Genomic DNA, 14,230 nt, shown 5'->3' with positions numbered 1-14,230 from the left:
TTCTTTCTTTATGTATGATCAAACCCAATCCTCTAAAGGTTAAGTGCCAGTACTTAGAACCAGTTCGCCCAAAGCTAAAACAGTGCTTCTGCAGCACTCTGCTAACTTTCTGAATAAAAACACTAAGGATATTCATATATACTCAGTTAGAAGACTGCATCTATCCAGATCATGGAAGAAAAGTCACTAATGATTTCCACTGTAAGCTCAAGCTTTCAGCAGTCTGATTTTGGGGGTAAATTCATTCACTGGTCATAACAACTTAAAAAATAAATAAACCTAAATCCCTCCCCCCTTTAAAAAAATTGTGATGACTTTCCTAAATCATATGCCAATTTACTTTTCTTTAAATTTCAAAACAATTCAGTAAATACTAAATATTTTGCAAGTGTAAGTACTGAGGATACAAAGCTGAATATTCAATCAAAAGGTATGGTCAGCAAAGAAATAAATTACCCTATATGATATGGTAAACACCAAGATTGAAGACTGCAAGATGTATCACTCAGTTACATCAAAATTTCAGATTTAAAAATGCTAGCCTATTGTAAAACATGAAAAATATTTAAAGATGTCACCTGTTCCTTTTCTAATTATCTTTATTTTTTGCAAATATCAAACAGGATTTTCTTTAATTAAGTAACCCATTCCTTCCTCTACTGATCACTGTAAACTTCATCATAAACCAGTTCTTTCATTTACTATAAACGAGGTAACCCAGAAGTAGCAATAAAACTAACTCTGTACTGACGCCTTAAAATACAAATTATGTAGTCCTCAAACTTAGCCTATGAATGCTTGAAATAAAATGGGTAATAATAACTTCCACTATCTTGACAGACTTCCAGCAAAAACCAGGTTCATGCGTCTATTTATGCATATTGTATCAGCAGTAAATAAAAAGTACAAGTCGTAAAATATCACAGTGTAATTCCATTTTTATAAATAAACAAAAACTATGTAATATATGTGCATTTGTATATCTGGGAAGAGAAAACGGTATAGAAGGATGGGTACTAAATAATTAACATTGGGTTAGTGGCAGCTAAGAGAAGATACATTTTTTTTTCTTTATCAGTTTTGACCCACTACAATGAACATGTATTACTTTATCATCTTTTAAAGTTTATAATAAAATTTTTAAAAGGGAGAGGATGTAGGTAAATGACAAAATTTTCTCACAATTCATTGTGAGTGTATTAGAATTGAGATATTGTTTTTAGCAATCTGAAGTTATTTACCTAACTAGAAAAGTTAAGATTTTTTTCTTTATAATTATGATATACTTGTAGAAAGTCTTGTGCTTCTATAAATTTTCACAGACTATTTTAACACCCTATGAATAAAGAGAAAATGAAGGAAGTGAAACAGAGAGGTTATATGCATTGTGTTGGAGGTCACACAGTAAAATCATATTCTCCTGCCTCCTTGTGCTATGCTATTCCTAAAATAAACAGGCTGTGTATGTTAAATACAGATGTTATGATTCTGTGGCAAATGGTAATGAGTATCGCCAAAGATACCACTGTAGCAAAGACATTCTCCATCTCAACTAATGCTGTGATGGGAAAAACAAAATAAGAACCTTGTTGCCTCTGCTGCTAGCTCGCTCTCTCTGCAGTTACAGATAATAGATACTGAGAAAGTCATGAAATAACTACCATGTACCTGGTGGGATTTCCTGAAATGAAGCAGAACCTGTAGTGTCCTAAACTATAGTACAACAAACAAACAAACAAACAAACAAAACAAGAATACAATATTCAGTTATTCTGGTGGTTTCAGGAGAGCCTGAGTTATGGACTCCTGAGTAATGGGAAGTCAGGGTAGGTGGTGATTTAATGCACTTGGAATATTTAGTTTTACTCTACAAAGCTTTAATAAGCACATGTGCATAAAACTCAGAAAATGAATTTTACCTAGATTAAACATAAATCTGAGACTATTAGTAATATGATATTAGTAATATCATGAAAACTGCAGGGCATCTTTGTCATCTATTTCCTTTTTTTTTTTTAAAGCTAACTGGCCAACATTTTCTCCTTGGACCACCATGTCTTAAAAATTCAACAACAGATCTTCCTTTGGAAGTGAGGAGATGGAGGGAGCACAGAAAAAGCCCAAGTTCATGCTGCTTGGATAAGTGGGTAGTATTTACTAATCATTCATTGAAGGAAAAATTTTTAATAAACTTATAACTGACCAAAACTTGTCAGAGAAATGGATCATTGACAATGGCACTGTTTCCAACTGGAATGTGAGCCAGTTCCCAGATTTAAGACCTGTAAACTGCCCAAGAAATCATGACAGTAACAGGACATTAACATTTAATCCATATTAAAGGTATTTTAATTTACACACATTCCTAAGACATATTTTTTGTTAAAAGGAAAGAGAGAAAGATTTATGAAATTGACCTTCCAAAAAGAAAAACTTCATGCTGTTTTATCTCATGATCATAGTCCGAGGAAAGTGTCGGTTTTAATATACACATTTACCCTAAACCTCAAATATATATTGGCTTAGGTGAGAAAAATAAATTAAAATGCTGGGAGGAGAGGGATCTATTATGTTTAAGTCCTTATATGAGGCAATAAATATTTTTCATCAGCATTTAATAAATATATAGACTATATGAGTAATGTCAGTGCATTTTGAGATAACTATATTCTCAAACTCATCTGGACAAATGTCAAAAACATTTTTTCAGAACACAGAGGGAAAATATTAAAATAAAACATATTTTAAAATGTAACATATGAAAGACAAGTGACTTTAGAATAGGGTTTATAACTTCTGTTTGCATTTTCTGGTTCATGTTGTATGTCAACTGAATCTTCAAAAGTATTACAATATTAAATTAACTATATTTATTCTTGTATTAAAGAATTATTAGTCTGTGAACTAAAATACAGCAGTTTTATTTGCAAGTTCTATGCAAAATAGGCTAAAACAAAGAGGAAAGGGCTTTTATTAGAACCAGTAGTGTTACTGATGAGCATGTACTAGCTAGCAATGGGCCTGCCTAGATTTCTGGCAATCAGCAACTATATTCTACAAACCACTGATAGGCTAAACAAGCTATTAATGACAGTTGCTTTTACACGTAAAATGGTCAGACTGTGTTACCTGACCACAAGGACAAGTAGGTCACCATTCTCAAATGTTATACAATATAAGAAACATAAATGAGACCTCTGTGGGGAGAAAAACCCACAGGTATGGCTCTAGAGTTCTTTTGCTATTCAACTATTAATAGAAAGCAAATCCCACTTAAAGTTGTAAACACTTGTAACCCTTTTTACTAAAAGATTTATCATCACTTATCTAATTTTCTACCTAAGACTGAACAAGGTATTAGTCCTAGTGTCCAGCTTTAGCCCTGACGTATACAACTTAATATCTGAAGCAAATAAGGGAGAAAAATAATGAACAGTCCTTCTGTTACTCTTGCAGAGTTAGATGATGAATTTTTTGTCCTTATATAAACCTGTAGAGTGTCTGTCTGTCTGTCTGGGTTTATGAACACCCAACCAATCATTCATAGGCCAAAATCATACTCAATGGGTGCTTGGGTGAAGCATCTCGATTCTTCATCACATGCAGAAGACCTTGTGTTCTAAAAGACAGGACACATCTATTAAATCAATACCTTTCAATGTACCTTTCTTCCTTGTGGTTGCTGGACTGGCAGCATTAGCCTCACTTGGGAACTTATTAAATGAGGCATCTCAAGTCCCACCCTGGACCCAGAGAATCAGAACTTGAGTTTAAACAGTATCCCCACGTGACTCATAAGCATATTAAAGAGTGAAGCAGTGACCTAAATCACCCCACCTCACCCCCAATTATTTGACTTTTCAGAAAAGTGTACAAGGGGAGCCTTAGAAACATCATGCTGATCAGGATAATTCACTTCATTCCCTACCAAAGGAAGCACGGCACAGCATCCTTCTTTCAAGTAACATACTCATGTTTGTTGTTTGAAAGAAACAACTCACAAGCTATTTGGGCCTAAAAAAGAGACAATTTTTCATATAGCTTAACCTAATATATTCTGATCTCAATCCCTCTTCCCCAAGAGGAAAGGATAGCATTATTTTTATAGGTTCCTAATAAAACAAAGATAGCAATATTGTAATCAAATGGCAAGGCTGTAGCTCCTGTATGTTTTCATAATTATAAAGGTTAAAATGCACCAAATCCCACTTGACTGCATTAAAAACACTCTAAAAAGTAAACATTTTAGTCCCCATTCAGTAGTTCAATAAGGGTTACTACTCACATTATCTAGAATTTTAAAACATAAAACGGTAGAAAAATACGGAGTCAGGTCCCTCTGATATAACAAAGGGGAACTTAGAGTTAATTTTCTACACCTTTAGAGCACCATTAAAAAAAAAAAAATCAGGAGCAATATCACCACCTAATAACTACCCAGCTCCCTTCCTTCAACCCTTCTGTGTTACTGGAGTCCTATCCGAAAGTCTTTAATTTGTATATGATTCATCATGAGATTAAAAAGTGTTATTTAAGTTCATTATAAAATCTAAGCACAACATGATAAGCAGTAATATTCACTTATTTTCTCTAAGTCTTTAAATAGATATGGCCACTGAGCTCTTTAAGATGTTTTGTGTTTAATTCTGCTGACAATTCCTGTAGGATTCAGCAGGAGAACTACTCAGGATTCAAGGTCTGTTCAACATTGATTTCCAACATTTTCCTTATGAGTTTGCCTTTGAGGTAAAAATGTTCATAGACCCATCCCCATCCCTGATGGTAGTCATAAGTTTAATACATAACTGGAAGCACAAACAAAAATTATCCCCAGAAAAATGAAGTTCAATGCTAAAATGCCAAGAGTGAAGATCTAGGCTTTGGTGTTACCACAAAACCAGCTAGAGGGAATGGGCTTAAAAGTGAGTAGGACCACTTTCAGGAAGTATTGCTCTGGGAGAAAATCGAAAATATATGACAGCAACACGAAAGAAGAAAGAAAGGAGAAACAAATGGTTAAACAGAAATAAGACATGCCAACTCCTTCATCCCTGCAACACCCATCACTGTCCATTAAAGAAACCATTTTGCTTTACTGCAGAAGCAGTTACCCTTGAACTAGGAACCATGTCTACAAAATGTCTAGAACTTATAAAAGAAGGAAGGAAGGAAAGGATGGAAAGAAATAAAATTACCTCCCCCATAAAGCTACTGTAAGAAGTAGTGAACAGAAAATGCAAATCAAAACATGTCAAGAGATGAAAATTCTCCCCTCAAAACCAAACCAAAGCACAAAAGTTTTTTGGACAAATAACAATAAGAAAAGCTAGAATCAGATATTCAAAAAATAGTAACAGATATAGAAGAAAAAGTATTTCAGAAATGAAGAATAAATTAGAACATGTCCAAGGAAGAATAAATTTGAATGAAAATTTAGTAAGAAATACTATGTGAAACAGGCAAACTGCTTCTCAGTTGTTTGAAAACAAAATAAAGTAATAAAAAGAGTCAAAGACAGAGAATGAAATAGAAGATGAGCAAAAAAGATTTTATTTATAATTGCATAGAAATACATATATAACTGGAGTCTCTGAAGAGAAAACAAAACAATGGAATGGAATGAAGATTTAATACTATAATCCAAAAATAATTATTTCCAGAAATGAGAAAACTTAAGTCTACATACGAAAAAGCCAGAAAAATTAGCCAGAAACATCTGACTTTGAGAATTAGTCTAGTAAAATAAGGACAATGAAAAAAATGGCAATGCCTCAAGCAAACAAAAAAAAAAAAAAAAAAAAAAATCAAATTCTACATAAGGGTAAGAAAATAAGGCTATTGCCACAAATACCAAGAGCAGAATAACATTTTCCAGAAAGCCAAGGGGAAAAAATTATAAACCAAGGATTTTATGTCCAGTCAAGCTGTCATTCAAATAGCAAAACTAGAAAAACAGCTTAGAACGTGCAAGAGCTCAGGGAATCCTATACACAGCAGCCCAACCTGAGGAATATACTAGTGGTTGAGTTGCACACAAACAGGAGATGAATGGGGAAATATCAGCAAACAATCTATATTAATTAATTATATATTTATATATAATTAATTATATGTTAATTATATATTAATATAGTTAACTTAAATATATATTTAAATTTATATATAACATATTATAATATATAATTTATATATGTATAAATATATAAATATATATATGTGTATATATATATATATAGAGAGAGAGAGTTAATTTAAAAGGTGATTCTAAAAAAGGGTGACAGCATGGATAGAAGAATAGTATGCAAACATCAGACATTCCAACACAGTAGCAAGAATACAAGAAGAAGAAATGGGAGGAAAAGGAGGAAAGCAAAGTACAACAGGAGCACTGGCTATCATAAGGGTTAACAGGTGGGAACTGAGGATGCCATATAAAAGGTTAAGTAAGAATGAAGGGGGGAAAAAGCATTATGCATTATAAAAAATATAAATACAAAGGTAACCACTAGAACAAAAATGTAGGTCTCCCTAAACTTAATAATAATAATAATAATAACAACAGCTCTTCAGAGACAATCTTCCCATAGGTTCTATACATCTTATATCAACCAAAAGCCTTTCTTCAGAGCTATCTTTTCAAATACAGCAAACAGTCTTGGAAGATAAAGAATTGCCCACTGCACCAGAAGGTAGTTTTGTTACCAAATTAGGATACTAAAGATAATATCTTTCTCTTAGGGAAAGTGTGGGTCAGTTTCCTGTCAGCTCCTTAAAGAACAGAGTCCCTCAACTATGACACAAATCCACTGGGTATGCAGCATCACCCCATGGAGCTCACAGATCACAGGAAACTATATAACTATGTAGTGCCACCTTTGGTGCTGTTAGTAATACAGAGCTTTGTCTCTGGCCCAGAAATCTCATGTCTTCTGCCAGCATCTATTAAAGTATGGAAGGCATACAAATAGGCTAAAATCTCAGGCCCTTAATAAAGAAGACACAAAGAGAGAAAGAAACCCAGTAAATATAACAATACAGTAATTAGGGAGTGATTTCCAGGATAGAAAAGAGCAAAGTACAAAAAAATATTTATAATATGCTATATTTTGTATGATAGAGGAAATAGGAATAATACAGTTGTATACATATATATAATATATAATATATATTATAGTTATAATATATAATAAGTGTATATATACCCTTAATTATACAAGAATATACACAGGAAGCATAAATCAGAAGTTAAGAAAATCGGCTACCTACAAAGGATAGAGGAGAACAAGCTAGAAAGGAAGTGAATGACACCTTTCTGAGAGATGTACTGTGTACAGTATTTTAGCTTTGTATAGTATTTTAACTTTTAGAAGCATGTTAACATAATGATATCCAAACATATAATTAAATCAACAAGAATGGGAACAAGGACACGTAAAACTGAATACAAACAGAAACAAATGCACGCAACCATATTTCAAATGAATTAGCTAACTACGCTTAAGGGGGAAAAAGAACTCTTGAATAAACCCGACATAAATTTTAATAAACTCCTGAAATAAATCTTGAACTTTTTATTAAGTTTTATTTTTCAGAAGGTATGGTTGTAGCAGTTGTGAAACTATTTTACATGTATTATATAATTAAGCAAATGGGTAAATGTATTGGTGTTGTTAGGAGTCACAGTTCTGACTCTGAATGAAGGGAAATACAAATGTGAAATGGGGAATAAGGAAGAATTCTGTGGTTTGGATTGAAATTGGAGGTGTTAGTATGACTCATAATCTCTTAAAAGCACCCAACTATCTAAGTATCCATCCTAAGTATCTACCTACCTACTTACCCACCCACCTATTTATCTATCTAATCTAGGACTGAAAAGTTCTAGAAGTAATGAAATCCCAGAGTCAGTGGGCATATCACATGTCCAGACCTTGACTCATAAATACCATTTTCCTCTAAAATGAAATGTCACAATTTGAAGAAGTAGCTGATTCCATGAGTAGGACAAGGAAGGTTTCAAATGAGCCTGGAACATCTTGTGTGCCAGAAAATAAGGAGGTGCTTTTTTTTTTTTTTTAAAGATTTTATCTATTTATTTGACAGAGATCACAAGTAGACAGAGATGCAGGCAGAGAGAGGGAAAAGCAGGCTCCCTGCTGAGCAGAGAGCCCGATGTGGGTCTCGATGTCAGAACCCTGAGATCATGACCTAAGCCAAAGGCAGAGGCTTTAACTCACTGAGCCACCCAGGCACCCCAAATAAGGAGGTGCTTTTAAAAAAAAGATGGGGTATGTAGAAATAAGCTAAAAGCCATTTTGAAAGGATACTCCCTGGACAAATCTGGGACAATTTGAGCTTCAAAATAAGTAAGAAAAGTAATGGATCCATGAGTCCTTGCTCACAATAAATAGATAAAACAAGAATTAAGGGTGGGCTCTTCCTTAAAATGGAATGCTGGCTACCAAATCTGGGAGTGAGTGGTAGAGTTGGAAAATCTCCATTTATAATCAGGCAAGAACCACCAATGAACAATGGAGTATCAACCTTCAAAGACCCTGTTTAGAACTTTCAACAGACATGGGCTTTATGAATAGTACACAAGTTTGTGAAAAGAAAAATAAAATAGTACCAGGCAGTATAGTAAAAATTTAAGCTAAGAATGACAAGTTGGGTAGTTCCCAGGAAAAGGTAGCAAAATAGAAAAGTAATGATAGAACAAAGTCCAAATCAGGAGTTTGAGACCTGCTTTTTCCTTTCTAGGATTACAGATAACTACATACCAAGAAGAGGCCATAAACAGAATACAAAGGCAGTGCAACTATGCTATGTATGTGTCCTTGTGGCAAGTATAACATGCTGCCTATGTAATTTTTCTTAGCTTATTTATTTTTATTTTTCATTTTTAAAAGATTTTATTTTTAAGCTATCTCTACATCCAAAGTGGGGTTTGAACCTACAACCCCAAGATCAAGAGTCACATCCTCTAACAACTGAGTCAGCCAGAAGCCCTTTTCTTATTTAAATTTATACTTGCTTTTACTTTTTGTTAATTTTGCTTTTTGTTAATTCTCTGTAATTCAAGTAAATTTGAAAAAGCAAAGACTAAAGTATACATAAAAAAGGAATTAATTCCACACGTGTGGGATGTTCTTAATTTTACACCATATATTTTTAAAGATCAATCTATTAGAAGCTATAATTCTAATTGTATTTAGCTACACAGCCAATGCAAAGAAGGGCTGCATGTGCTAGAAGGCAAGGGCTCTATGTATCTCCTCAGCTGGAAACTGGAGAGACACAAACCTAAGGCGTGCACAGCTGCTAGACAGGTTTCATTAATGCTCAGACAATAAATTCTTGAATTCACTTCCCTCTAGGCAGTTGTGAAGACTATCACCAACTTTACTGGACAGTAGTGCACAAAGCAGTATGATATGTATACATGTGTATATATAGGATATTATGTTATATATTCATACATTCACATTACTGCTAATAGTTCACAGTTAGTGGGTCGATTTTACAATGTCAACTTCTAGAGTCTTTTGAACAACCTAGATAAGATGCATTAAAATAATCCATTTCCCACTACCTGATATACTAATCCTAGCTCTCTCATCTCTAAAATGCATTATCTTTGAAATATATTTGATGTATATGACGTAGATAAAAATGGAATATAACTTAGGGTCAAGATTAGAAAAGAATAATTAATAATTACTCCTGACTGTAATAAGTAGCTATGCTTAATCAAAGGTTTTAACTGTTTTCAGTTGGAAAATTTTCTTCAAATAAAATCTTATTTTAAAATTTAAAAATTTATAAAATAACTAAAAGTGGAACTACTCCGATTAAAGTGGGCAGTGACAGTCTGGAGTGCCACCTGCTTTGGGGAGCCTTCCTGGCAGCCCAAGGCACTTAGAAAACCAGTGCTGAATAAGATTATAAGTAGAATATAAACATATTAAAGAGTCACTGAAAATGAGTTCATACTAGTAAATATTAAAAATGTAAAATTTAAACTAAAATATTTAATTCATTACTATTTACTGAGAAATATGAAACAAGTGAAAATGAAGTCTTTTTAATAAGTAATAATTTGTATGATAAATATAAAAGACAGCTCATTTTGGCACAATGGTAGCTATTCTTCCTTATTATAAGCCCCCAACTGATACTGGAATTTGATGTTTTAGATTAACATTTTTATTCTAATGTCCATATGTCCTAAATATATATGCCACTAAGAAGTGACAAACAGGGATTCAGGAAATAATTTCTAATAAGAATAACAATGCTATTTATTTATATCTAATCTAGACAAATATAAAGTTCAAATATTCTAACTAGGCTGTCATATATTGCTTTTAATAATTAATTTGTACTTTTTAGGCTCATTTTTTAAAAGTCTGGGTTTCCTCAGTTTCCTTTAGCTACTGCAAGGAAAACCAAAAATCCCTTCTAACTCTAAAACTACTATAAGTCAAAGTGAAGATGCCTCTTGCTACTGTTTGCTTTTGTGGGAGCAAAAGAAAGCACATTAATAGTTAACAAAGCTACAATATGATATACGAATGAAGTCTTGCATTAAAAAAGTACTTAGATTGTATTTACAAAAGAATCTCTATCATTAATTATTCAACATTTGGATTTGACCAGAAACCAGAGCATGACTTTATAATGCTCTGTTTAAATGAACTACTTAATGTTGTAATGAACACTCAATGCAGGAAGCTAAATGAATTTTGGACCTGGTATAACAGAACACTTTTTCTAATTTTTTGATCAATGGATAGATTTTAATGTTAAGTCAGTCTGAATTTCATTTGTACTTTAAAAATGTTTACTTAAACCAAAAATTTTGCATCTCAATTATTTTATATTCTAAAACTGAATGTAGTTTAAACCAATGCATTATTCATAAAGCAAAGACATCAGGAAAAACAAAGCTGTGCCCTTCTTTCAAAGCCGTTAAATTGCTAAAACATACCATATTTATGCATGCAATATTTGATTGTGTTTTTCTTAAAACACAAGCTTGTTTTTGTCAGATCAAGATATGCCAAAAATTCTACACCAAACATTTTTGTTTATAATTAAAGCAATCATCAATCCAAGGATTGTCATCCATTTTATTTCATCTCTACATCAAAAAAAAAAAAAAAAAAGTAATTTTAAAAAAATTTTAAATTCCCTTGAAATGGTAAGATAAATGAAAATGTAAGTGCCTTCACATAATAACAGTAAGCTGACCCTTTGGGAAATGGTTGACTTTCTCAATACAAGGTATTCAAAGCTCATTCAAAAGTGTTCATTTAGAATGCAGATATCAAAGATGATGCAAATGTTCAAGAGAAAATTAGAACTTACCAGATGTTCTAATCCAGCCTTGATGTTTCCAGATTCCCTAAAATAGAAGAATAAAAGTTCTAAATAGTTGCTAAACAGTTGTCTGTTATAATTTACATTTACCTCAAATGCATTTTATAAATCCTTATGATTTTTTCATATTATCTGCACTTAACGTTCACAATAACACTGTTTTTAAGGACAAAGCAACTTCCACCAAAAGGAAGCAGATAATTTATTTACATCTAATAATATTATCACTAAAATTAGGATTCCACTAATAGTTGTTTCAGATTTTTCAGTCAGCTCATGGAACAAAAGGAAGTCAAGAGTACTGTTATTTTATCTTAAGGTATTTATTTTATCATACAGTATTTATTTCACATTAGCTTTTTCATTAGAGTTTATGTTTTCTCCAATATTTATTATAAAAATGTTTATACACATTCTATTTACCATCTAGATTCTACTACTGACATTTTACTCTACTTGCTTTATCAAATATCGATCTACCAATGACTGCATTTTATATAAAAAATATACATGTAAAGAACATGTTTGTGACTACATATCTTAATAACCACATCTTAACAAATTTTTCCTTAACATTAATTTTAGTAACTTAATGCACACTACAAATCAGAACGTAAGACTGCTGTAATATTAAAAAACAAAATATCACCAATGAAGACACAAACATCAAATATGATATACTTTAAGTATTTAATTCTTGCTTTTCACTGTAAAAAAAAACTGCTGATGTAACTAAAAATACAAATAACCGTGTCAATAGCAAAGATAATTTAAATATATATTTGGAAAAATGTGGCAAATACTTGAATTTTTTCCAATTTTAGTTAATATTAATTTAGTAGTGACAAATGAACTTAGAACTTCCTCACTCAGACCAAGTAGTATTTTAATTCCATCATAAATACCAAGCCTTGTATTTTTAACATGAAAGTATACTTTTACCATGTTGCAGAGAATAATTATAAAACATCCAACAACAGAATTGCATTCATGATGTTTAATCTTTCCCTCACACCTCTTTCTTTCTCTACAAGGGCCCCAAGTTTACTTCTCTTCTATTTCCGTCTCCAATTCTGACTGCCAAAAATATACTTCCCTCTGTTTCCTTTGTCTTGCTATTCAATCTTTCCAAATCTCCCCATCGTTTTCCCCTTCAGATGTGCTCCCTGAAAACTACATTCATGTCTTCCAACTTTTGCTCTCACTGCCCAGTCTGGCATACTGGGAATAAATTCCAGCATCTACAGATTAGCACTCATCTTCAGCCATTCCCTTCTCTACTTTCTGCTCCTGGCAATCTTAGCAATACTATATATTCAACACTTTAAAATTTAAGGATTTCTGAAACTCATTCTCTGGATGCAGTCCTAATGACAAATGACAGGAATAAATTATAACAAGGAATTAGAAAAGGTGAATAGGTACATAAATAATTATTTTTAACTTTATTATTATAAATTCAATGCATTTACTGGAGCTAGAAGTCAAATAAATCTTTACGTTGTCACAAGGACATTCTCATCTAGTCACCATGCAATTTAAAATTTAAACAAAAAAATAATGCATATAGTGAAACGTTGGCCAGTGCAATGCATGTGTGTGTGCACTACAATAAACGGAGTCTTCCTCCCATCACTGACTCCCTGTTCTCAAGCAAAGATATTAGCTCTTTGTTTGTCCTTCTAAAGATACGCTGTGTGTGTGTGTGTGCATGTGTCTTTCTCCTCCTCCGTCTTTCTTTTCTTAAACCCAAACAGAAGCATACTACATTCACTATTTTGTCCCTTCATTTGGCAATATAACTCAGAGTTTGCACTATATAATACGAATATACTTCATCTCCCCCCAAGGCTACATTGTCACATAATGGTTCTTATTAGAAAATAACACTGCAGTATAAAAGAACAAAAATGCTCAGATTCAAAGTATAAGTCCATAATTTACAATCTGAGACCACTAGAATCAGACACGCTTCATCAGAATATTTTGGATTTTAGAAAGGTAGTAAGACAGTATGCTGTATGTCACGTAACTTCGGCAGCAAGGTTTGAGCACCATCTCATCATTATATACAACAATGATTCTGAAAGCAACATGAACATCCACGCAAAATGGGATAAACAAAGACTACGAATAATTTCATTTCTGGGTTAGTTCTGCTATTGAGTTTGTCATCAACTTAGGGAAAATCCCCTAATTTTTTCAACTATTTATATTTTGGAATCAAGAATAGCAATCTGGTCTTTAAAAAAAAAAGCTGGTTAAACAACAAGACAGAAGAAAGAGAAATTAAGGAGTCCATCCCATTTACAATTGCACCCAAAACTATAAGATACCTAGGAATAAACCTAACCAAAGAGACTAAGAATCTATACTCAGAAAACTATAAAGTACTCATGAAAGAAATTGAGGAAGACACAAAGAAATGGAAAAATGTTCCATGCTCCTGGATTGGAAGAATAAATATTGTGAAAATGTCTATGCTACCTAAAGCAATCTACACATTTAATGCAATTCCTATCAAAGTACCATCCATTTTTTTCAAAGAAATGGAACAAATAATCCTAAAATTTATATGGAACCAGAAAAGACTTCGAATAGCCAAAGGAATATTGAAAAAGAAAGCCAAAGTTGGTGGCATCACAATCCCGGACTTCAAGCTCTATTACAAAGCTGTCATCATCAAGACAGCATGGTACTGGCACAAAAACAGACACATAGATCAATGGAACAGAATAGAGAGCCCAGAAATGGACCCTCAACTCTATGGTCAACTCATCTTCGACAAAGCAGGAAAGAATGTCCAATGGAAAAAAGACAGCCTCTTCAATAAATGGTGTTGGGAAAA

At 32.7% G+C, this 14,230-nt stretch overlaps 1 protein-coding gene across 1 annotated transcript in view; it reads right to left on the bottom strand.

Annotated features, from left to right (window-relative positions):
• RSRC1 (arginine and serine rich coiled-coil 1) overlaps nt 1-14,230 on the bottom strand; it is a 434,436-nt gene that overhangs the window by 217,106 nt on the left and 203,100 nt on the right. Inside the window, exon 6 of the mRNA XM_047727597.1 lies at nt 11,371-11,407. Within this exon, the coding sequence (XP_047583553.1) occupies nt 11,371-11,407 (37 nt within the window). The remainder of the gene's footprint in view (nt 1-11,370; nt 11,408-14,230) is intronic.

The sequence above is a fragment of the Lutra lutra genome, chromosome 1 (assembly GCF_902655055.1).
Source record: "Lutra lutra chromosome 1, mLutLut1.2, whole genome shotgun sequence".
Classification (NCBI taxonomy): domain Eukaryota; kingdom Metazoa; phylum Chordata; class Mammalia; order Carnivora; family Mustelidae; genus Lutra; species Lutra lutra.
Note: the sequence above shows the minus strand (reverse complement) of the source record. Positions and strands in the feature narration are given on the sequence as shown.